Source organism: Macaca thibetana, chromosome 1 (assembly GCF_024542745.1).
Source record: "Macaca thibetana thibetana isolate TM-01 chromosome 1, ASM2454274v1, whole genome shotgun sequence".
Taxonomy (NCBI): Eukaryota; Metazoa; Chordata; class Mammalia; order Primates; family Cercopithecidae; genus Macaca; species Macaca thibetana.
Genome location: NC_065578.1, coordinates 805,784 through 828,308, shown reverse-complemented (window position 1 = coordinate 828,308; position 22,525 = coordinate 805,784). Strand labels below are relative to the sequence as shown.

The following is a 22,525-nucleotide window of genomic DNA, read 5'->3' as shown; positions in this document are numbered from 1 at the left end:
CCGGGCCCGTCCTCCCGCCCCCGGTTCTGCACCCTAGAGGCGGACGCTTGTTTCTCGCTTTCTCCTCAGAGAAGTCTCCGCCTTTCTAAACAATGCACTGCTACTTTCTCATTTCTTTTTTTTTGAGGCGGAGCCTCTCCCTATCTCCCAGGCTGGAGTGCAATGTCGCGATCTCGGCTCACTGCAACCTCCGCCTCCCGGGTTTAAATGATTCTTCTGCTTCAGCCTCCCGAGCAGCTGGGACTACAGGCACCCGCCACCACGCACACTTAATTTTTGTATTTTTAGTCGAGGCGGGGTTTCACCATGTTGGCCAGGCTGGTCTCGAACTCCTGACCTCGTGATCTGCCCGCCTAGGGCTCCCAACGTGCTGGGATTATAGACGTGAGCCACAGCCCCCGGTCTCTCATTTCTTAATTGTAGACATTGCGTACTTCCGGAGAAGGTCCCTGAGAACCTGGCTGATCTTCCCCGCTGCACCCCTCACGTGGTCCTGTTAGCTCCCAAACTGTCAACCTGAAAGGAAACCCAGAGGCAGGCTCTCCAGGACAAGTGAGTTAATCTGGGCATCGCAGGGGGTTGCAGCCTAGGGTGTTCGTGCCATGACTGATCATAGGCCTATCCGAGGGGGCCGGGAGAAGGGGAAAATATAGATGAGCTCACAAAAGTCGTTTTGTAACAAAAACCACTGGCCGTGGGCGCTTGCTGCAGGAGTGGGCGTTAGCTCGTTGTTGGAGAGAGAGCCTTACCAGGCCCAAGTCCTCGTGCAAGCTGCTTATCTGGAACACTGCAGTCCTGAGGAATTTCCCTGCAGTAAGTCTGGTTACAGGCAAACGTGCAGGACGTGCGGGAGCGTGTTCTGAGGAGGCCTGCTGCAGGTATCCCCGCGTGAGAGCTCCCCCTTCGTGGCCTCTCCACTCCATTTGTTTAGGGATTGGTAGAAGTAGTTCCATTTTGGTACCTGCAACTGTCACAGCTGTGGTAATGAAACCAGGCTTATCTCTTCACGATTGAGTACCTGCTGTTCACTGCTACTGTATAAAACCATGCCACAATTCCTGTACAACCTTTTTTTTCTTTTAATAGTTACCTAATATTTTCACATACCTAGCTTTTTACTAACCCATGGCCAGTTTTTTTTTTCAAGTGTCCCAACGTTTTTGCCACATGCCTAATAATAACATTTTCCAAAGGCTCAAACACATCCGCTGTGTCTGATCCTCCTGTTCGGACCTAGACCGATCGCCTCCTGACCGTGCTGCACAGCTCTTATCTCGAGCTTTTCTCTGCTCTCATCCTTGAGACTCACTTTGCCTGTCTCCTTTCTTGGATTCCCTATGTAAACGAAAAATAAAATCCTGAGCCCTCTACCAACTGTTTTATGTTTTGTTTTGTATTTGAGACAGGGTCTTGCTCTGTTGCCCAGACTGGAGTGCAGTGGCACTGTCTTGGTTCACTGCAGCCTCTGCTTCCTGGATTCAAGTGATCCTCCCATCTCAGCCTCTTGAGTAGCTAGGACCACAGACACGCACCACCATGCTGGTTATTTTTAAATTTTTAGTAGAGACGGGGTGTTACCATGTTGCCTAGGCTAGTCTCAAACTCCTAGGCGAAGCTATTTGCTCACCTCTGCCTTCTGAAGTGCCGGAATTGGCTGGGCACGGTGGCTCACGCCTGTAATTTCAGCACTTTGGGAGGCCGAGGAGGGCGGATCACTTGAGGTCAAGAGTTCATGACCAGTCTGACCAACATGTTGAAATCCCATCTCTACTAAAAATACAAAAATACAGTGTGTGTGTGTGTGTGTGTATATATATGTATGTGTGTGTATATATATATATATTAGCCAGGCATGGTGGTGCACGCCTGTACTCCCAGCTACTTGGGAGGCTGAGGCAGGAGAATTGCTTGAACCTGGGAGGTGGAGGTTGCAGTGAGCTGAGATCATGACACTGCACTCCAGCCTGGGGAACAGAGCAAGAATTTGCCTCAAAAAAGAAAAAAAAAAGTGGCCTACACCTGTAATCCCAGCACTTTGTGAGGCCGAGGTGGGAGGATCACCTGAGGCCAGGAGTTGGAGACCAGCCTGGCCAGCATGGCGAAACCACATCTCTACTAAAAATACAAAAATTAGCCGGGGATGGTGGTACTCGCCTGTAGTCCCAGCTACTCGGGAGGCTGAGGTGGGAGAATTGCTTGAACCCAGGAGGCGAATGCTACAGTGAGCCAAGATCTGGCCACTGCACTCCAGCCTGGGTGACAGAGTGAGACTCCGTCTCAAAAAAAAAAAAAAGAAAAAGAAAAGTGCTGGGATGACAGGTGTGAGCCACTGCGCCCAGCCAGCCTTCCACCAATTGAACAGATTCCCTCTTGGCCAAGGGGACCCCAGAGAAATTTTTAAAACAGTTTCCGGCCAGGTGGATCCACCTATAACCTATAAGCCCCCACTTCAAGATATCCTACCTTTTTAGGCCAAACCTACATATACTTTCCATGTATGTATTTATGTCTTTGCTTGTAACTCCTGCCTTTCTAAAGTGTACAAAACCAAACTGTAAACCAACCACTTCAGAACCACTTACTCAAGGCTTCTCTGATGTTTGTTTTCCTGGGAACCCCAGTCATTCATATCGGCTCAAAGTAAACCTCTTGAAAGTATTTTGTGAAGCTGGGCATGGTGGCTTATGCCTGTAATGCCAGCCCTCTGGGAGGCTGAGGTGATCGGATCACTTGAGCCCAGGACTTAGAGACCATCCTGGGCCACATGTTGAAATCCCATCTCTACAAAATACACAAAAATTAACTGGGTGTGGTGGCACACGCCTGTGGTTCCAGCTACTCTGCGAGGATCGCTTCAGCCTGGGAGGCAGAGGCTGCAGTGAGCTGAGGTCGCACCACTGCACTCTAACCTGAGCAACAGAATGAAGCCCTCTTTAAAAAAAGAAGAGCCCGGGCACAGTGGCTCACGCCTGTAATTCCAGCACTTTGGGAGGCTGAGGCGGGTGGATCACGAGGTCAGGAGTTTCAGACCAGCCTGGACAACATGGTGAAACCCCATCTCTACTAAAACTACAAAAATTAGGCTGGGCGCGGTGGCTCATGCCTGTAATCCCAGCACTTTGGGAGGCCGAGGCAGGCAGATCACGAGGTCAGGGGTTTGAGATCAGCCTGACCAACATGGTGAAGCCATCTCTTACTAAAAACACAAAAATTAGCCGGGCATGGTGGCACACGCCTATAATCCCAGCTACTCAGGAGGCTGAGGCAGGAGAATCACTTGAATCCGGGAGGCGGAGGTTGCAGTGAGCTGAGATCGTGCCATTGCACTCCAGTCTGGGCAACGAGCAAAACTCTGTCTCAAAAAAAAAAAAAAAGAAGAAGAAGAAGAAGGAGGAAAAAATGTCTTCTTCAGAGTTTGGCTTTTCTGTTAACAGCTGTTTCCTGGAATCTGCATCCTCCTCCTTCTGGCTTTACTCCCTTACTTTGCTGCAGTAAGACCCCTAGTAACTTCCTGGGAAGGGCCCATCTCTGGCCAGTTTCCTCTTCTACTGGAAGGTTCCCCAGAACCCCTGCTTTCTCTCTGTGTCCTGCCTGAGAAGCACAGAGCCTGGGCCACTGCATATTTTCCCTGCAGGCTTGAAGCTCGGCCAGGACCTTGAGTATTCTGTTACTGATGAACTAGGTTGTTGCCTGAGACACTGAAAGATCAAACATGTTGCTAAATATGTGGAAACGAGAGCCACACGAATTAAATCCTCCTGTAAAACTCTCCACTCTAGCCCCTGGGTGCAGGCTTCCTAGGTGGACCCTCTCCATCTCTTGCTGTCGGCCCGAGGGTGTGCTTCCTCCCTCCGTACATAAGTTCCCCGAACAAATGCTTTGGACTTATCACCCTGGCATTTGCTGCTGCTTTTCTTTGGGACCAACCAGCTCCACCTCAGGACGGTTTGGGGCAGTCCCTTGCTGGAACTTGCCTGCTACCACTTTTGGGGTGACTCTAGCCATGGGCTGGAGGGATGAAACAGCAGAGTCAGCAGGATTCCAAAGAAATGGGCTGGGGGAACCAGAAGCAATGGGGAGACCCCCGGACGGCCACAGGATCCCTGCAGCCTGCTTGCTTCACGCTGTCTCCTTGTACAGCAGCCTGAGGATTTAAACTCTTTCTGCTGCAACCCGTGGTGTCGGTGTAGTGATGTTCCATGCATCAGGAAACGGGCCCGCGATGGCCACAACAACAGAGAGATGCCTCTCCAAAGGGTTTCTCCAGGAATGACGGGGAATTGCAGTTTGGGATATGCATGCTACAGCAGACCACAGGCACATCCAGAGAGGCTGGGACGGGAAGCTTCTAAAACACAGAAAGGAGAAGCCCACCTAAGCTGCTTTGAAACAAAGAGCACAGGTGACACGGACTTTGTGTTAGTCCATTCTCACGGTGTTACAAAGAACTGCCTGAGACTGGGTAATTTATAGAGGAAAGAGGTTTAACTGACCCACAGTTCCACATGGCTGCAGCAGAGAGATGTGCTGAGCAAAGGAGAAAAGCCCCTTATACAACTACCAGATGTCCTGAGAACTCACTGTCACGAGAACAGCATGGGGGTAACTGCCCCCATGATTCAATTACCTCCCACCAGGTCCCTCCCACAACACGTGGGGATTATGGGAACTACAAGAGGAGATTTGGGTGGGGTCACAGCCAAACCGTATCAGGCTTGTTGCAGGAGTTGGCATTCGTTTGGAGGTGAAGACGGCCCTTGTTAGGCAAGCGTCCTTATGCAAGCAGCTTAGCTGTAGTACTGTGGTTTTGAGTTAATTCCTTAGTTTCTTTCCTGGCACACCTGGGAGAGCCCTTCCTTTGTGGCCTCCTGGCTCCATTTTTCAGGGTTTGACATAAGTGACTCCATTTTGGTAGTGGCCACTTTCACACTGGATATCCACACATAATGTCTTCCAGGCTCAGGTCCATCACCCCCGCATGTGCAAGGCTGAGCTAACTGCCATGTGTGTGGCCTTAGGCCCCTTGGCAGCCAGGACAATATGTTTTTTTCTCTTTTTTTTTTTTTTTTTTTTTTGAGACAGAGTCTCATTCTGTCGCCCGGGCTGGGGTACTATGGCGCGATCTCAGCTCACTGCAAGCTCCGCCTCCTGGGTTCAAGTGATTCTCCTGCCTCAGCCTCCTGAGGAGCTGAGATTACAGGCACGGACCACCACGCCCGGCTAATTTTTATATTTTTTTAGTAGAGACAGGTTGGCCAGGCTGGTCTCAAACTCCTGACCTCAGGTGATCCACCCGCCTCGGCCCCCCAACGTGATGGAATTACAGGCATGAGCCACCATGCCCAGCCTCCTTTCTTTTTTGAGACAGGGTCTCTGTTGCCCAGGCTGGAGTGCGGTACAGTGATCACAGCTCACTGCAGTCGCGACCTCCTGGGCCCAAGCCATCCTCCTACCTCCGCTTCCTGAGTAGCTGGGACTACAGCTGTGTGCCACCACACCCAGTTAATTTTTGTATTTTTTTTTATAGTGATGGGGTTTTGCCCCGTTGCCAAGGCTGGTCTTGAACTCCTGGGCTCAAGTGATCTGCCCGCCTTGGCCTCTCAAAGTGCTGGGATTACAGGCTTGAGGCACTGCACTCGGCTGACAATGGTCTCGCTCTGTCACCCAGGCTGCAGTGCAGTGGAGAGATCTCAGCTCACTGCAATCTGTGCCTCCTAGGTTCAAACGATTCTCCTGCCTTAGCCTTCCTAGTAGCTGGGATTATAGGCATGTGCCACCACACCCAGCTAATTTTCTCTTTTCTTTTCTTTTTGCTTTTGAGACAGAGTTTCCTTCTTGTTGCCCAGGCTGGATTGCAGTAGCACAATCTTGGCTCACTACAACCTCCACCTCCTGGGTTTCAGTGATTCTCCTGCCTCAGCCTCCCAAGTAGCTGGGACTACAGGTGTGCGCCACCACAACCAGCTAATTTTTGAATTTTAGTAGAGATGGGGGTTTCACTATGTTGGTCAGGCTGGTCTTGAACTCCTGACCTCAAGTGATCCACCTGCCTTGGCCTCCCTAAGTGCTGGGATTACAGACGTAAGCCACTATGCCTGGCTGGTACCTACTTTTTTTCTTTTCCTTTCTTTTTTTCTTTCTTTTTTTTTTTTTTTTTTGAGACGGAGTCTTGCTGTGCCCCAGGCTGGAGTGCAGTGGCGCGCGATCTCGGCTCACTGCAAGCTACGCCCCGCCGGTTTCACGCCATTCTCCTGCCTCAGCCTCCCAAGTAGCTGGGACTACAGGCGCCCGCCACCTCACCCGGCTAATTTTCTTGTATTTTTAGTAGAGACGGGGTTTCACCGGGTTAGCCAGGATGGTCTCGATCTCCTGACCTCGTGATCCGCCCATCTCGGCCTCCCAAAGTGCTGGGATTACAGGCTTGAGCCACCGCGCCCGGCCTCTTTTTTTCTTTTTCTTTTTTTTTTTTGAGACAGAGTCTTACTCTGGAGCAATGGCACAATCTCAGCTCACTGCAACCTCCACCTCCCAGGTTCAAGCAATTCTTCTGCTTCAGCCTCCAGAGTAGCTGGGATTACAGATGTGTGCCAGCACGCCTGGCTAATTTTTTGTATTTTTGTACTAGAGACGGGGTTTCACCATGTTGGCCAGGCTGTTCTTGAACTCCTGACCTCAAGTGATCCACCTGTCTCGGCCTCCCAACGTGCTGGGATTACAGGTGTGAGCCACTGCGCCTGGCCGGTACCTACTTTTTTTTTTTCTTTTTTTTTGAGACAGAGTCTTTTTTTTTTTTTTTTTTTTTTGAGACGGAGTCTTGCTCTGTTGCCCAGGCCGGAATGCAGTGGCACGATCTCGGCTCGCTGCAAGTTCCGCCTCCCAGGTTCATGCCATTCTCCTGCCTCAGCCTCCTGAGTAGCTGGGACTACAGCTGCCCACCACCACGCTCAGCTAATTTTTTTTTTTTTTTGTATTTTTTTAGAGATGGGGCTTCACCATGTTAGCCAGGCTGGTCTTGATCTCCTGACCTCGTGATCCACCCGCCTCGGCTGCCCAAAGTGCTGGGATTACAGGCGTGAGCCCCTACTTTGGTAATGTATTTGTGGACCAGGTTTGGCCCCTGCATGAAAATCAAATGATTAAGTAAATCAATGACTATTTTCAGCAATACGGTAAATCAGGTCACCTGAAAGATCTTCTCAATGAAACAATAAAAGATCTGTATAATGTATTTTATTGGTATTATTATTATTATTTTTGAGACAGGGTCTCACTCTGTCACCCAGGCTGGAGTGCAGTGGCGCAATCACAGCTCACTGCAACCTTGACCTCCCGGGCTCAAGTGATTCTCCTTCCTCAGCCTCCTGAGTAGCTGGGATTATAGGCTCGTGCCACCACACCCAGCTAATTTTCTTTTTTGGTACATTTTGTAGAGACAGGGGTCTCACTGTGCTGCCCAGACTAGTCTCCAACTCCTGACCTCAAGCGATCTGCCTGTCTCAGCCTCCCAAAGTGCGGGAATTACAGGCATGAGCTGCCGCACCCAGCCTATTTTTTTTTTTTTTTTTTTGAGACGGAGTCTCGCTCTGTCACCCAGGCTGGAGTGCAGTGGCGCGATCTCCGCTCACTGCAAGCTCCGCCGCCTCCCAGGTTCACGCCATTCTCCTGCCTCAGCCTCCCTAGAAGCTGGGACTACAGGCGCCCACCACCACGCCTGGCTAATTTTTTTGTATTTTTAGTAGAGACGGGGTTTCACCGTGTTAGCCAGGATGGTCTCGATCTCCTGACCTCGTGATCCGCCTGCCTCGGCCTCCCAACGTGCTGGGATTACAGGCGTGAGCCACCGCGCCCGGCAACCCGGCCTATTTTTTTTTTTTTTTTTTTGAGACGGAGTCTTGCTCTGTCGCCCAGGCTGGAGTGCAGTGGCCGGATCTCAGCTCACTGCAAGCTCCGCCTCCCGGGTTCCCGCCATTCTCCTGCCTCAGCCTCCTGAGTAGCCGGGACTACAGGCGCCCGCCACCTCGCCCGGCTAGTTTTTTTTTTGTATTTTTTAGTAGAGACGGGGTTTCACCATGTTAGCCACGATGGTCTCGATCTCCTGACCTCGTGTTCCGCCCGTCTCGGCCTCCCAAAGTGCTGGGATTACAGGCTTGAGCCACCGTGCCCGGCCCTATTTTTAAATTATTTTTAAGAGATGGGGGTCTTGCTCTGTTCCCCAGGCTGGAGTGCAGTGGTGTGATCATAGCTAACTGCAGCCTCAAACTCCTAGGCTCAAGGGATCCTCCCGCCTCAGCCTCCCAAGTAGTTGGGACGATGAGTGTGAGCCACTGTGCCTGGCAAACAATCTGTATAAAATATCGAAAGCACAGGAGGCTGAGGCAGGAGAACTGCTTGAACCCAGGAGGCAGAGGCTGCAGTGAGCTGAGATCACACCACTGCACTCCAGCCTGGGTGACAGAGCAAGACTCCATGTCAAACAAACAAACGAACAAACAAGCAAAATATATATATATATGCATCGTTTAAAATCCATGACTGAGCTGACATACAGTAACGAAGTAAACAGCAGCCTTGAAATAGAAAACCTGGAGCACAGGAGGAGGAGGGGGCCTGAGGGGATTGTACCCCCAGCTTGGACTCATGGAGGGATCCGTATTCTCCCCCATCTCTCCACCTGGCAGGGCCTCGACATTTTTGACTAACTGTATGACATGTGAGTGAATTCTGCATATTGATGCATTCAGCATGCATTGTGGCTGTGCAGTGGCTTCCGAGATGCAGCTCTGAAGGCAGCTTTGCAGAGGTGCCGGGGACAGCAAGACTGCTGCCTGCCACAGGGAGGAGAGATGGGAAGGGATGCCAGCCACAGGTGCTCAGGAAGGCCCAGGCAGCACTGGTGTGGACAGACTCAACTCTGCTTAAAAAGGAAATCAAGGCCGGGCACAGTGGCTCACGCCTGTAATCCCAGCACTTTGGGAGGCTGAGGTGGGCAGATCACCTGAGGTCAGGAATTTAAGACCAGCCTGGTCAACATGGTGAAACCCTGTCTCTACTACAAATACAAAATCAGCCAGCTGTGGTGGCAGGTGCCTGTAATCCCAGCTACTTGGGAGGCTGAAGCAGGAGAATCACTTGAACCCAGGAGGCGGAGGCCGTACTGAGCCGAGATCGCGCCACTGCACTTCAACCCAGGCAACAGAGTGAGACTCTGTCTCAACAAGAACAAAAAAAAATGGAAATCAACAACATCATGACAGTTAGTGTAACTTTGCACCAAAGGAGAAGGGGAAGTTCCAGAACTTTCTTCCAGCTTCACAGATAAGTCGCACACAGGCCTTTCAGGAGAGAGGTCACATTGGGGATGTTTAGGACAGGACGTTGCCAGTGGCAGAGACCGCTCCGAGTGCTGGCGTTAGCACATGGCAGGTCCCACCTCAGAAGTCCAGCTGTGTAGAAAGCTCCTCTGAGCAACGGGCAGGCCCAAGCATACTTTAACAACATCAGAAAAGACAGCAAGACGGGCTCCTCCAAATTCTCTGCTCCAGGTGGAGAGGGGGACCCTGTGAGTGTGCTTGGTGACCCCCGTGGAGACGTGGACAGCAGGGGCCGCTCACCGTCCTCCAGCAGCCGGTCACTAAGTAGGCTGGAGGCTGGAAGTTCCTGTTAACCTTCTAGAAAGATGGGCCTCCCTGAACTGGCAGGTTCCTGAAAAGAAAATAATGTTTTAAGAAAAAGAAAATAAAAATAGACGGGCCTACAGAGCTCAAGCACACCAAAGATTAGGTAGTAGGTGGAATAGAGCTTTTCCAAAGGAGAACAGGATATGGTACCTGTGGCGGAAAAGAGGACGTAATGACACGTGCAGCGGGAGTGGGAACAGGAGCACCACGGATGTTCTGACCCCACGCCTGACCAGCTGACCCTGCGCCTGAGCAGCCCAGCCCACTACACGCCTGACCAGCCCAGCCCACACCTGACCAGCCCACCCCACACCTGACCAGCCCACTCCACACCTGACCAGACCACCCCACACCTGACCAGCCCACTCCACACCTGACCAGACCACCCCACACCTGACCAGCCCACCCCACACCTGACCAGCCCAGGCCACACCTGACCAGCCGACCCTGCACCTGACCAGCCCACCCCACTCCTGACCAGCCCACTCCACACCTGACCAGCCCACCCCACACCTGACCAGCCCACCCCACTCCTGACCAGCCTACCCCACACCTGACCAGCCCACCCCACACCTGACCAGCCAACCCCTCACTTCACCAGCCCACTCCACACCTGACCAGCCCGCCCCACACCTGACCAGCCCAGGCCACACCTGACCAGCCGACCCTGCACCTGACCAGCCCACCCCACTCCTGACCAGCCCACTCCACACCTGACCAGACCACCCCACACCTGACCAGACCACTCCACACCTGACCAGACCACCCCACACCTGACCAGCCCACCCCACACCTGACCAGCCCAGGCCACACCTGACCAGCCGACCCTGCACCTGACCAGCCCACCCCACTCCTGACCAGCCCACTCCACACCTGACCAGACCACCCCACTCCTGACCAGCCTACCCCACACCTGACCAGCCCAGGCCCCTCCTGACCAGCCCACCCCACTCCTGACCAGCCCAGCCCAGCCCACACCTGACCAGCCCAGCCCACACCTGACCAGCCCACTCCACACCTGACCAGCCCACCCCTCACCTGACCAGCCCACCCCCTGGCCACCTGACCAGCCCACCCCACACCTGACCAGCCCACTCCTCACCTGACCAGCCCACCCCCCACCTGACCAGCCCACCCCCCCCACCTGACCAGCCCAGCCCTCACCTGACCAGCCCACCCCCCCCCACCTGACCAGCCCACCCCCCCCCCCACCTGACCAGCCGACCCCCCCACCTGACCAGCCCAGCCCACTCCTGACCAGCCGACCCCCCTACACTGACCAGCTGACCCCACACCTGACCAGCCCACCCCACCGCCTGACCAGCCCACCCTGCGCCTGGCCAGCCCACCCCCCGCCTGGCCAGCCCACCCTAGGCCAGCCAGCTGACCCTGTGCTGAGCAGCAGGGCCCAATCCTCACCTGCCTTCCCCATGGCCCTCGTTGTCACTGGCTCCATATGGGGTCTTTATACGAGAGCAGAAACAGACAGAACCTGGGTGAGCTTCACATGTGCCTTCTCGCTGGTCCTTGGAAACAAGCAGATTCTACTCTGTTCACCACTCTTTCTGCTCAGTTTGATGCATTTTAGGCAAAAGCTGCCATCTTGCCAAGGCTCAGCCTCCTTGGCGTTGGGAGGGCTGGAAGATGGCAAGCCCCTGGGGGGATACGGGGCACGTGCAGGTCCCTCCACTTCCAGGTGCCCTCCACAGGGTCTTGGGGCAGCAGAAGCCCCTCGGTGGGACCTGACTCTACTTCCTGGCCTCATGGGCCCTCTAAGCCTCAGTTTTCCTCTCTGCACCAGAGGACAGCCAGTGGTCAGTGGCCCTTTGGGCTTGGCTGCTGCCCCTCACCTGCTGACTCGCTGCCTGTCTGTACTAGGGGTCAGGTAGTCAAGGGGCAGGTTCCAGGTTAGGCTCACCTTCCTATGTGACCTGGTCACCACAAGGCATAGCTCCTTTCCTAAGAGGAAAGTATCTGAGCACCTGAGGGTCCACCATGAGCCCCAAGGGTCCACCATGAGTGCTGAGGGTCTGCTGTGTGAGTCCCGAGGGTCCACTGTGCTACAGCCCACTTGAGTCTAACGGAACCATTGGACCTGGAGAAACTGCCCAACCCCCATTGCTCAGAACGGAGTGGGCTGGGCTTCCTCAGGGGGACCCTGGAGCCGGGGCTGCTCCATCCCTGCTCTACCAGGGAGAAAACAGAGGCCTGGGTGGTGGGGCCGTGGCTTCTGGTCTGCTGACCACCTGCCCTAGAGACATGCTTCAAAATGCTGCAGGCCAGGCTCATGCCTGTAATCCCAGCACTTTGGAAGGCCAAGGCAGGAAAATCACTTGAGGCCAGGAGTGTGCGACCAGCCTGGGCAACACAGGAGACTCTGTCTCTACAAAAAAAAAAAAAAAAAAAAAAAAAAAAAAGAAAGGCCCAAAGGATGGGGGGTTACTTGGACGAAGGCTCTGGCAAGCACAAGCTCAGCTGTGGGTTACCTGTCAGTCTCACTGTAACAAGCAGCCAGCACTGCAGGAAACGGACAGCTGCTGGGACAGAGTCGTCTCCACCCTCCCTGAAGCCCCTGGAGGATGAGGCTCCTCCCAGCTCTTGCAGCCACCGAGCCCTGGGGTCTGTGGGGTCCCTCAGCTCCACCCCTTCACTGGCAGCGCCGCTGTGGATGCTCTTGGGATAGGACCCAGGAGGCCACCTCCTTCCCCAGCTCCGGCCACAGAGATGCCCGGGCCACGGTGCCATCTGCTTCAGTGGTTGGGCTGAGGCACCTGCAGGGACTGGGCGCGCCATCCTGCGAGAGCCCAGGGAGTCTGAGGACAGCACTTGAGAAAGTCACCCCAGAGAGGGACTTTCAGGTCTGGATCCCACTGAGGTCAGCATTTGGCCCAGGCTCGGAGCCCAGGATCTGGTGAGAATGGGGCATCCACTGAAGGTCACTCCTCCCTGGCAGCAGCAGAGCAGTGTTGGGGGGGGCACCCGCCTCTCCACCAGGGGCTCTGTCCCCTCCCTGGGGGGGCACCCGCCTCTCCACCAGGGGCTCTGTCCCCTCCCTGGAATTTTGGAGGCATGACCAGAGGTGGTGAAGGGCTCACAGGGGCACACGTTTCTGGAAGAGAAAACAGTCACTGCTGCTGGAGAAACAGGAGACCCACAGGGGCAGGGAAGGGTGGCTCCTGGGAGCCCTAAAGGAGAAGTGTGTGCCAGGATGCTGAAACTGGCACTCAGCTCCCAGCGTAAAGGGGCTGAGGGTCATGGGGGCCATGAGAAGCGGTGGCTGCTGCCCTGGAGCTCTCGTTCTCACAGCTCCTAAGCATCGAAGCCATTCCCCAGGTCCCCAGGGACCCACTTGCTCACGTCCCAGCAGACCCCGTGCCAGCCACAAGGCTCCCCCAAGGCCATGGCCAGGAGGACACCTCGTCCGGAAGCTCCCCTGCCCCCGTGTCTCCACTGTTGCTGGAGACTTCCATTGTTACTGGTCCAGCCTTCCCCTGCCAGGCAAAAGCATGTTCAGCCCATCCTGGGGCTGGGGCAGTTGGAAAGAAGAGGGGTTCCCAGAGGGCGGCCTGCCGAGAGGGCAGCAGCTTCCCTGCTACAGTGAAGACTCAGCCCTGGCTAGGGCTGCCCACGAGCCCCCGTGGCCCAGTCACCTGTGTGGGGAGGAGATCAGGAGTGGCTGGGTGGGACCTCTGAGGGGTCCCCTGGACAGACACCCCTCTGGGGGCAGAAGTAGGGTCTGAGAGAACAGGGGAAGCACTTCCTCAAGCAGGGACCCCCTGGGTGGGGCTCAAGCTGTGGCAGAGGATGGGCCAACCTGGGGAGCAGAGGGACAGCCTTTCAGAGACCGTCTGATGCTTCCACGCACAACAAGAAACCAAGAACGTCTGATAGTTATTTTTCTGACACTTTCTATTTATGGAAGTGATACTTACTATTTGCAATCATGATCTGCTTTTAGAAAGCACTCTAAGTGAAAAAGTGAACTCATTTAAAGAAAACATTTAGTGACTATCAGGATGCTAGCGTGTGTACAAACAGCATTGGAGACGGTGCTGCAGGCGGGGAAGCCTGTGCGTGTGAAAGGCCACCGCTGCCCAAGTGCAGGCGCTAAGCAGAGGTCACTCCCTACCCCTCCTCCTCGCCCCTCCCTGTCCCCTTCCCTCCTTCCTTCCTTAGGGTTGGCCCCAGCTGTTCTTCGCAATACCCAGATCCCCATAGCTCAGCAGGAGGCCTCGGGAAGCAATGTTTTCCTCTCACAGACTCGGTTTCTGCTGCTCTGCTGGCCGCCCGAGGCTCCACCCTTTTCTCTGCTGGTCCCTCTTCCCTCGCTGCTGGCCTCTCACTAGGAGCTCAGTCCCAGGACTAAGTCTGCAACCACAGTCCCTGGCTAGAGGTCTGATGCAAGGCGGGCAGGACTGGCTTCATAACAGTCTGCAGGGTCTGCAGCCACGACATCCCGGTACCCTCGGTTGCAATGGTCAGAAACCCTGTTTTGGTGTTGACAATGACTTTGCAGTCCAGGAGGTAGCTGGCTTCAGGTGAGGCTGGATCCAGATGCTGGAAGCAGCTGGGCCAGGCCGGCGTCCTGCCTCTCCCAAGGCTGGCTTCATTCTCTCGTTCTTCCCACCACCCACCTTCAGGGCCACAGCAGCTGGAATCCAACACCTGTCAGGGGCAGTCGCCCCTTTCACAAGAGCTTCAGCAAAGGCCTTGAGACTAAGGGGTCCAGTCTGGCTGGCCGGGCCCAGGTCACCTGCCAACTCCTAGGCAGGGGAGTGTCAGCCCCACCCAAGCTCCCCATGATCTGAGGATGGATAAAGGGGGCTGCCCAGAGGGAAATGGAGGTGCTGCAACACGAAGCTGGAATGGTCACAGCACAGGGTGAAGGCCCCAGCTGTCCTCAGGCCAACATGCCAAGGTAGTTAGGGGCCCCCCACCCCATACACCGTCATCCAGGCTCCTGCCCTGCCCCACTGCCCATACCCTCACAAGGGGCTTCCACTGAAAACTGGTGCAGTAGACCGGCTGAACCCCTGAGGAGTTCTGGGCAAGGACATGGGGGTCCCCTGAGTCACCATCACTCTCTGCTTTGCTGGCGCAGCCCCTGAGTCGCCTCACAACGATGGGGCAAGAGTCAGAGTCCAGGGTCTGCCCTTCCTAAGCAGAGGTGGGAGCTGGGGGCAGGGGGCAAGAAGCGCCTCTCCCAAGGTCTCCGCCCCCAACCTCTCTGTGCCAGGTGCAGAGGCCTCAGCAGATCCTGCCAGGGGCCCAACAGGTTGGAGAAGTGGTGTAGGCGGTCAGGGCCCTCCATGCTGGGGACAGAGGTGCACTGTGACCGCAGTCGGTGGAGGCCTGACCGCTGGGCCTGGGCTCTGGCTGAGCCTCTGAGATCCTGTGGGGGCCTGACCACTACCCTGGGTTTTTCAAGATGACCAGGAGTTCGTGAGGCTGGGTGGGGACTCCGTGGGGGGCGGGGACATGGCCATCCAGAGGTCGGGAGCAGAAGAGCCAGTCTCTCCTCGCTCTCCCCCAGGCAAGAGCAGCACAGAAACGGGTTGCAGGAGCTCAGGGTCCAGTTGCCAGAGACCCCTCCCCACCCCTGCAGACCCAGAGCTGGCTCAGCGGAGGTGCCAGCCCAGCCTTAGGTGCACAGCTTGGCCTCCTTTCCAGTTAGGGCAGGCCGGCCAGACCCAGCCATGTCTGCATACAGTCCCTGGCTATAGCCCTGGCCCTGGAGGGGTGTCCTGGTTGCTGGGTGATCTACGCAGGGATGGGATTAAGGGGCCGGGGTCTTGGGGTGCGTCCCGCCTTCCCCTCCCCATCGGTGCCACCTACCCAGTGCACCAGGTGGGCTTTTTGAATTCCCTTTGTCCAGCCCTGACCTCCCTGCAACCATCAGGAGGGCCCCCCAGAGCGCATCTGGCGGGAGAGGTGGGGCGATGAGGCTGAGAAGGTCGGCGCCCTGCAGCTGCCCCAGCTGCGTGGGGAGCGAAGGGAGTTCTCACCTTGCGAAGTCTCGTCTGTCAGGCTTTCCTCCGGGTGGGCGCTGTCCGTCTCGAAAGGAACAGAAGCCGCGGGGCCAAGGAAAGGCTCCGTGGTGGTCCCCAGCCCATCGGTATGGGCAGGTACCCTGACCGTGCGGGTCCCCGCCGCGGGTCCAGGGCGGCCAGCGCGAGGGTTCGAGGCCCGGGGTCCTGCGTGTGCCAGGCCACTGCGCCCCCATCGTAAAGCACGAAGTCCCCGAATGGTGTGGCCACGGGCGGTCGCGGAGCTGCACTACACGAAACGAAGCCGGCCACAGCCCGTGAGCTTCGGCTCAGAAAAGCCGCAGGCGTCCAAGGTGCGCTCACTAGGCGGGAAGCCGGGAGAGAGGCGGCCCTGCCCGCACCCGGCCCCTGCCCGCACCCCGCGCCCCTGCACGCACCCCAGCCCCACCTGCACTTCGGCCGCCTTACTGCGCCCCCCTCCCCCCGCCCGCCCCGGATCCCCTGCACCCGCAGGCCGCGGCCCGGCGAGGGTTAAGAGGGGCGGGGCGAGGGGCGGCCCCGCCTCCGCCGCCGCGCCGGGTCCGAGCGCGCACGGGGCGCGGGGGCGGGTCGGAGCGGGCGGCGGCGGAGGGCGCGGCGCGCCGGGGATCGCGGGGAGCGGGCAGCGGGGACGGCGGCGGCGCGGCCCGCGTGACCCAGCGCCGCGCCCCGTGGCCCCGCCGCGCCCGGCCCAGCCGCAGGATGCGCGCCCCGCCGCTGCTGCTGCTGCTGGCCGCCTGCGCGCCGCCGCCCTGCGCCGCGGCCGCCCCGACGCCGCCGGGCTGGGAGCCGGCCCCCGACGCGCCCTGGTGCCCCTACAAGGTGCTGCCCGAGGGCCCCGAGGCGGGCGGTGGGCGCCTGTGCTTCCGCAGCCCCGCGCGCGGCTTCCGCTGCCAGGCTCCGGCCTGCACGCTGCACGCCCCGGCCGGCCGCTCCCTGCGCGCCAGCGTCCTGCGCAACCGCAGCGTCCTCCTGCAGTGGCGCCTGGCCCCGGCCGCCGCGCGCCGCGTGCGCGCCTTCGCGCTCAACTGCTCATGGCGCGGCGCCTACACGCGCTTCCCGTGCGAGCGCGTGCTCCTCGGGGCCTCCTGCCGCGACTACCTGCTGCCCGACGTGCACGACGGCGTCCTCTACCGCCTGTGCCTGCAGCCGCTGCCGCTGCGCGCTGGGCCCGTCGCCCCCGCGCCAGAGCCCCCCGAGCCCGCCGAGTGCGTAGAGTTCACCGCCGAGCCGGCCGGCATGCAGGACATCGTGGTGGCCATGACGGCGGTGGGCGGCTCCATCTGCGTCATGCTGGTGGTCATCTGCCTGCTGGTGGCCTACATCACCGAGAACCTCATGCGCCCGGCCCTCGCGCGCCCCGGCCTGCGCAGACACCCCTGAAGCGCGAGGCCGCCAGCCCACCTGGGCGCCGCCTGCCCGAGGGCGCCTGAGCTCCCAGGTCCTCCACCCGCTCTCCTCTCCTCATTCCTGCTGCTTCCTTAAGATCCCCGCGGAGGAGGACCTGCCGGCGACGGCTCCCGCACCTTGGCATCGTCACACGCCCTTCCCAGCCGGGCGTCAGACTCCCAGACTCTGGCTCTGGATTGGCCCCTGGGCCTGCGCTGCTGTGCCGGCCGCATCCAGGGCTCTCCCCGCTCACCACAGGCCTTCATGGAGGCGACCAGGGCATGGAGCCCCTTCCAGCAAGAGCCATGGGCACTCCGGATCACCCCGCACCTCCATCCTGTGCCAAATTGTCCCAGATAGACCGTCGCCCTTGCTAGGTCACTGTGCTTTGCAGGCCTGGGACGCAGCTCTCCAAGCCTGTCCTCCCCCGCCCCACCCCACTGGGCTTAGGTTAGCTTCGTGCCTTAGTATCTCGGGCCCACACTGCAGGAGCCAACACCCCCTGCTGTCCAGGGGGGTCTGTGGCCCTAAGATTGGCCGGCCCCTCCATGCACCTGGCCAGCGTCCCCTTGGAGACACCCCCACCTTCAAGCGCTGCAGAAGCATGAGGTGAGGGCCTGCAGCGCTCTGTACCGTTTAGGGTGTTGGACCAGCCGGGAGCCATGACATGGCAGGCCTGGCCCAGCGGCCAGGGTGAGTGTTCTCAGACCCGGGGCGGCTGGTGGTTCTCCAGGGCCGGGTACCCCTTTTGTGTGTGCGGCCTCTGACTAGGACTTCCTGTGGAAATGGGGGCAGATGGTGGCCATCACCACTGGGTCCCAGGGCAGAAGCTTAGATACCAGCCTTGAGCAGTCCGACCTTCCACCGCGGCCTGAATCCCAAGCCTCAGCCAACCCAGGGGACCTCAGCAGCGACAGTGTGACTGACAGCACCACCCCTAGCCTTTGCATGCCCAGGGGTCCAGAGCCAGGATCTGGCCCGGCAGTGCCACCCGCCATGGAAGAAAAGCTGACCCTGCCCACCTGCTGCAGACCCGGGCCCCGGGCTAAGGTTGCTTTCTGTGATGGCTGCCTGGTGACATTGGACACCAGGAGGGGTATGGCACTGCCCTCCCCTCCTGGAGCCCCTGGCACTGACCTCCTGGACTTGACCTGACTCCTGGTCACTGGCCAAACACCCACCTTCACCCCAGCCACCCCAGGCCCTGGCTGGTGCCCCATGATACCTGCAGCCCACCTCTGTGTCTTTGCTCCACCCACCCCTGCGTGGCGCTGGTCAGGCGCAAACCTGGCGCCAATGTCTAAATGTCCATCCTCAGATCAACAGTGCTGTCTGTGTGTTATTTGGGAGGTGGGAGGGAAGAAAAAGGTGGATTCCCCTTCTCCCCAGCTGCCCTAGGACCCTTGGGTATTGGCCGGTGGCTGGCCCCGAACCCTCTCTTGGCCCGGGTGGCGTTGGCGCCGGCAGCGTGTGCGGCACACTGCCTTACATTTCCTGCCAGGACAGGCAGGGTGCCCAGTGCTTGTCTCTGCGCCTTCTTGTCGTGGGCCAGCTGTTGGCGGGGGATGGGGGAGGCAGTACCTGCCGCGCTTAGAAATAACCCATTCCCATGGCTACCCACTTGAGCTGTGACGGCCACGATTAGGCTGCTCCAGAGGGGCTCCCCACCCTGTCTGGACCTCCCTGTGCAGAGCTAGAGCTGGGGTGGGAACAGTGGACAGAGGACAGCCTGGGGCTCCTGTGTGTATCCTGTGCTGAATGCCATCCTCCCTCCCCCACAGCCTCTTCCAGGGTGTCCTTGAGGCACCTGCAGCCAGTGGTGACCCTGAGGAAGCAAAAACAGGCGGGGGCGGGGGGAGCCCAGCTCTGAGGAGTGACTCATCCCCAGAGGGGCGTGCAGCGATGTGTCTAGACAGCCTGGCGGGATTAGGGGGCTTCCCGTTCCAGCCACCTTCTGCCCTGGCCACTGGCAAGGGTGTTGCCATGTCTTCTACCAGCAAAGGCAGAGTCCAGGGAGCTGGGGAAGCATGGCTCCTTGGGGATCGATCGGGAAGTTTCGGAGGCTCCCTGGCCTGTGGCAGGATTCTGGCTTGTTTGTGAGCTTAGGCTCACACCGGCTACAGCCACAGGCCTGTCCCGTCAGTTCCAGGAGTTTCTCAGAGGCCTGGAGTCCAGCTGAGGAGTCCAGCTGAGCGTTTGCAGAGGTGGGCTTCAGCAGCCTGTGGGGCCCAGGGGACAAGCCTTGGCCTGGGAGCAGGCGTTCCTGCTGGGGTGGGGGGGTGTCTGCATCTGAGCTCGTGGTCACTTGCACAGACTGCTCGTTCCCTAGCTGGCCACCTCCCAGCTGGCGCCATTATCCTCCCAGAGGCATGGGGACCCCCCAACCTCTCCCTCTGACCTGGTGCACCTGAAAGATCGGTGGTGCAGCTTCCAGTCCCACCCAGAAGGTTCTTTCCTTCTGCTCCACCTGGAGGAGCCTCCCCTCCCTCTCTCTGTCTCTCCATTCTTTCTCTCTCTCTCTCTCCCCTTCCTCTCCCTCTATCGCTGTCTTCCCATGTATCTCTGTCTCTGGCTCTCTCTGTCTCTGGCTCTCTCTGTCTCTGGCTCTCTCTGTCTCTGGCTCTCTCTGTCTCTGGCTCTCTCTGTCTCTGGCTCTCTGTCTCTCTCCCTCTCTCTGTCCCTATTTCTGTGTCTCTGTCTCCATCTCCCTCCATCTCTCTCTGTCTTTGTCTCTCTCTGCCTCGTCTCCATCTCTCTGGCTTTCTCTCTGCCTCTCTCTGTGTCTGTCTCTGTCGCTCTCCATCTCTCTCTCCCTCTCTCTGTCTCTCTCTTTTTGTCTCTGTCTCTCTGCCTCCGTCTCCATCTGTCTCTGCCTCTCTGTATGTCTCTCTCCATCTCTCTCTGTCCCTCTCTCTCTCTTTCTGTCTCTCTGTCTCTGTCTCTGTCTCTCTCTATTCCTCTCTCTGCCTCTCTGTCTCTCTCCACCTCTGCCCCTGTCTCCATCTCTCTCTGTCTCTGTGTCTCTGCCTCTCTCCACCTGTCTCTCTCTGCCTGTCTCTCTCTGTCTCTCTCCATCTCTCTCTGTCCTTGTCTCTCTGTCTCTGTCTCTGTCTCTGTGTCTGTCTCTGTGTCTCTCTGTCCCTCCCCACCCTGTTCTCTCTGGACCATGGCTCTCTGCTCTTCTTCAGACTTGGTGGCCCAGGCTGGGCGGGGAGCTCTCAGTGTAGCAACCGCCATGTGCTGTGGAGCTGGAGAGCAGACGGCTCCACCTGACCTTTCTCGCTGGTGCCTGGAGGTATACGCTTTTCCAGTGTGAGCCGAAGGGACCTGCCCTGCCTCGGAAGCTGCCCCGACTTCATCCTGGCTCACCCGTGCCTGCCCTTCAGGAGGCACGAGTCTTTCAGTGCCTCCACTGTGGAATGGAAACAGCCAGGTAGAGATGAGAACTGGAGCCATTGTTACCACAGCTTGAACTGCCCTGGGCCGAGACCCCTGGAGCCGCGTCCCAGCCAACCCTGCCGAGACCAGAGGCCCTTCTTGAAGTTTTCACTTTGATCACTCGGGCCTCTCACCCCTTCTGTGTCCAAAAGAGAACCCTATGCCTCCCTGCTCACCTCCGTAGCCTGGCCCACAGCGATGGCCCCATCTTAGCAAACCGCAGGACCCACAGCCATGCTGAGTACAGGAGCTGGAGGCCCAGCGTGGTCTGGATGCAGGGAGCCAGGCCCTGCTTTCTCCCCAGGTGCCCCAGGAGGGGTGGGTTCCAGGCCCCCTGGGAGGAACAGAGGACTGTGAGGCTGGTGGTTCCCTGTTCGCTTCGGACGGGGGTCTCTACTACTGGACAGGGGGCTCGGGAACGGCCAGGAGCTGCTGGAGACCCTGGCCTGGCAGGTGCAAGATTTGGCCAGTCTAGCAAGTCCTGGGTACCTGGCACCAGGGCCTCCCGCCTTGACTCGAAGAAGGGAGCCCTTAGATGGCGTGAGGGGGCCCCCACCTTCCAATGGGCCGAAAGCCTGAAGGGCGGCAAGCACCTCCACTTTCTTTCCAGACAGGACTGTGGCCCCTCCCAGGACTGGGGTGCCCCTCCCTCAGGCTTTCCTTTTCCTTTGGACTTTATGGATGTTTACTAAGTGTTACCTTTTTTTTTTTTTTTTTTTTCTTTTTTTCTTTCCTTTTTTTTTTTTTTTAAGAGATGGGAGGTATCATTGTGTTGCCCAGGCTGGTCTTTAACTCCTGGACTCAAGTGATCCCCCCACCTCAGCCTCCCAAACTGCTGGGATACAGGCCTTTTTTTTTTTTTTTTTTTTTTTTTGTGATGGAGTCTCACTCTGTCGCCCAGGCTGGCGTCAGTGGTGTGATCTTGGCTCACTGCAACCTCCGCCTCCCAGGTTCAAGCAATTCTCCTGCCTCAGCCTCCTGCGTAGCTGGCATTACAGGTGCGTGTCACCATGCCCAGTTAATTTTGTATTTTTAGTAGAGACAGGGTTTCATCATGTTGGTCAGGCTGGTCTCGAACTCCCGACCTCAGGTGATCCACCCACCTTGGCCTCCCAAAGTGCTGGGATTACAAGAGTGAGCCACCACGCCCAGCCGACTTTTCTTTTCCTTTTTTTTTTTTTTTTTTTTTTTTTTTTTTTTTTTTTTTTTTTTTTTTTTTTTTTGAGACGGAGTCTCGCTGTGTCTCCCAGGCTGGAGTGCAGTGGCGTGATCTCGGCTCACTGCAAGCTCCGCCTCCCGGGTTCAGGCCATTCTCCCGCCTCAGCCTCCCAAGTAGCTGAGACTACAGGCGCCCGCCACCTCACCCGGCTAGTTTTTTTTTGTATTTTTTAGTAGAGACGGGGTTTCACCGTTTTAGCCAGGATGGTCTCGATCTCCCGACCTCGTGATCCGCCCGTCTCGGCCTCCCAAAGTGCTAGGATTACAGGCTTGAGCCACCACGCCCGGCCGACTTTTTTTTTTTTTTTGATGGAGTCTCGCTCTGTTGCCCAGGCTGGAGTGCAGTGCTGCAATCTCAGCTCACTGCAAGCTCCGCCTCCCGGGTTCACGCCATTCTCCTGCCTCAGCCTCCCGAGTAGCTGGGACTACAGGCGCCCACAACCGCGCCCGGCTAATTTTTTGTATTTTTAGTAGAGACGGGGTTTCACCGTGGTCTCGATCTCCTGACCTTGTGATCCGCCCGCCTCGGCCTCCCAAAGTGCTGGGATTACAGGCGTGAGCCACCGCGCCCAGCAAGTTTTTGTATTTTTTAGTAGAGACGGGGTTTCACCATGTCAGCCAGGATGGTCTCGATCTCCTGACCTCGTGATCTGCCCGTCTCGGCCTCCCAAATTGCTGGGATTACAGGCTTGAGCCACCGCGCCCGGCCAGTAATTTATTTTTTAAATTTTTAAAAATTTTTTTATTTTTGGTAGAGATGGGTTTTCACCGTGTTAT

The 22,525-nt window shown here is 57.5% G+C and overlaps 2 protein-coding genes and 1 long non-coding RNA gene across 3 annotated transcripts in view; 2 read left to right on the top strand and 1 right to left on the bottom strand.

Annotated features, from left to right (window-relative positions):
- The window catches only part of SSU72 (SSU72 homolog, RNA polymerase II CTD phosphatase), a 179,554-nt gene that overhangs the window by 104,054 nt on the left and 52,975 nt on the right, over positions 1 to 22,525 (top strand). The window lies entirely within an intron of this gene.
- Positions 7,159 to 16,134, bottom strand: LOC126952360 (uncharacterized). The gene is made up of 3 exons (XR_007724863.1): positions 15,683 to 16,134; positions 11,097 to 11,203; positions 7,159 to 9,702 (listed from the first exon to the last, which is right to left on the bottom strand). It is a non-coding gene; the product is annotated as an uncharacterized LOC126952360 (long non-coding RNA).
- On the top strand, positions 16,267 to 18,411 carry FNDC10 (fibronectin type III domain containing 10). Its single transcript, XM_050786531.1, has one exon. It carries the CDS (start codon positions 16,406 to 16,408, stop codon positions 17,084 to 17,086), a length of 681 nt encoding a protein of 226 aa, XP_050642488.1. The 5' UTR covers positions 16,267 to 16,405; the 3' UTR covers positions 17,087 to 18,411.

Coding starts and splice junctions, on each gene's coding strand:
- FNDC10 (XM_050786531.1), top strand. CDS start 16,406: ATGCGCGCCCCGCCGCTGCTGCTGCTGCTGGCCGCCTGCGCGCCGCCG.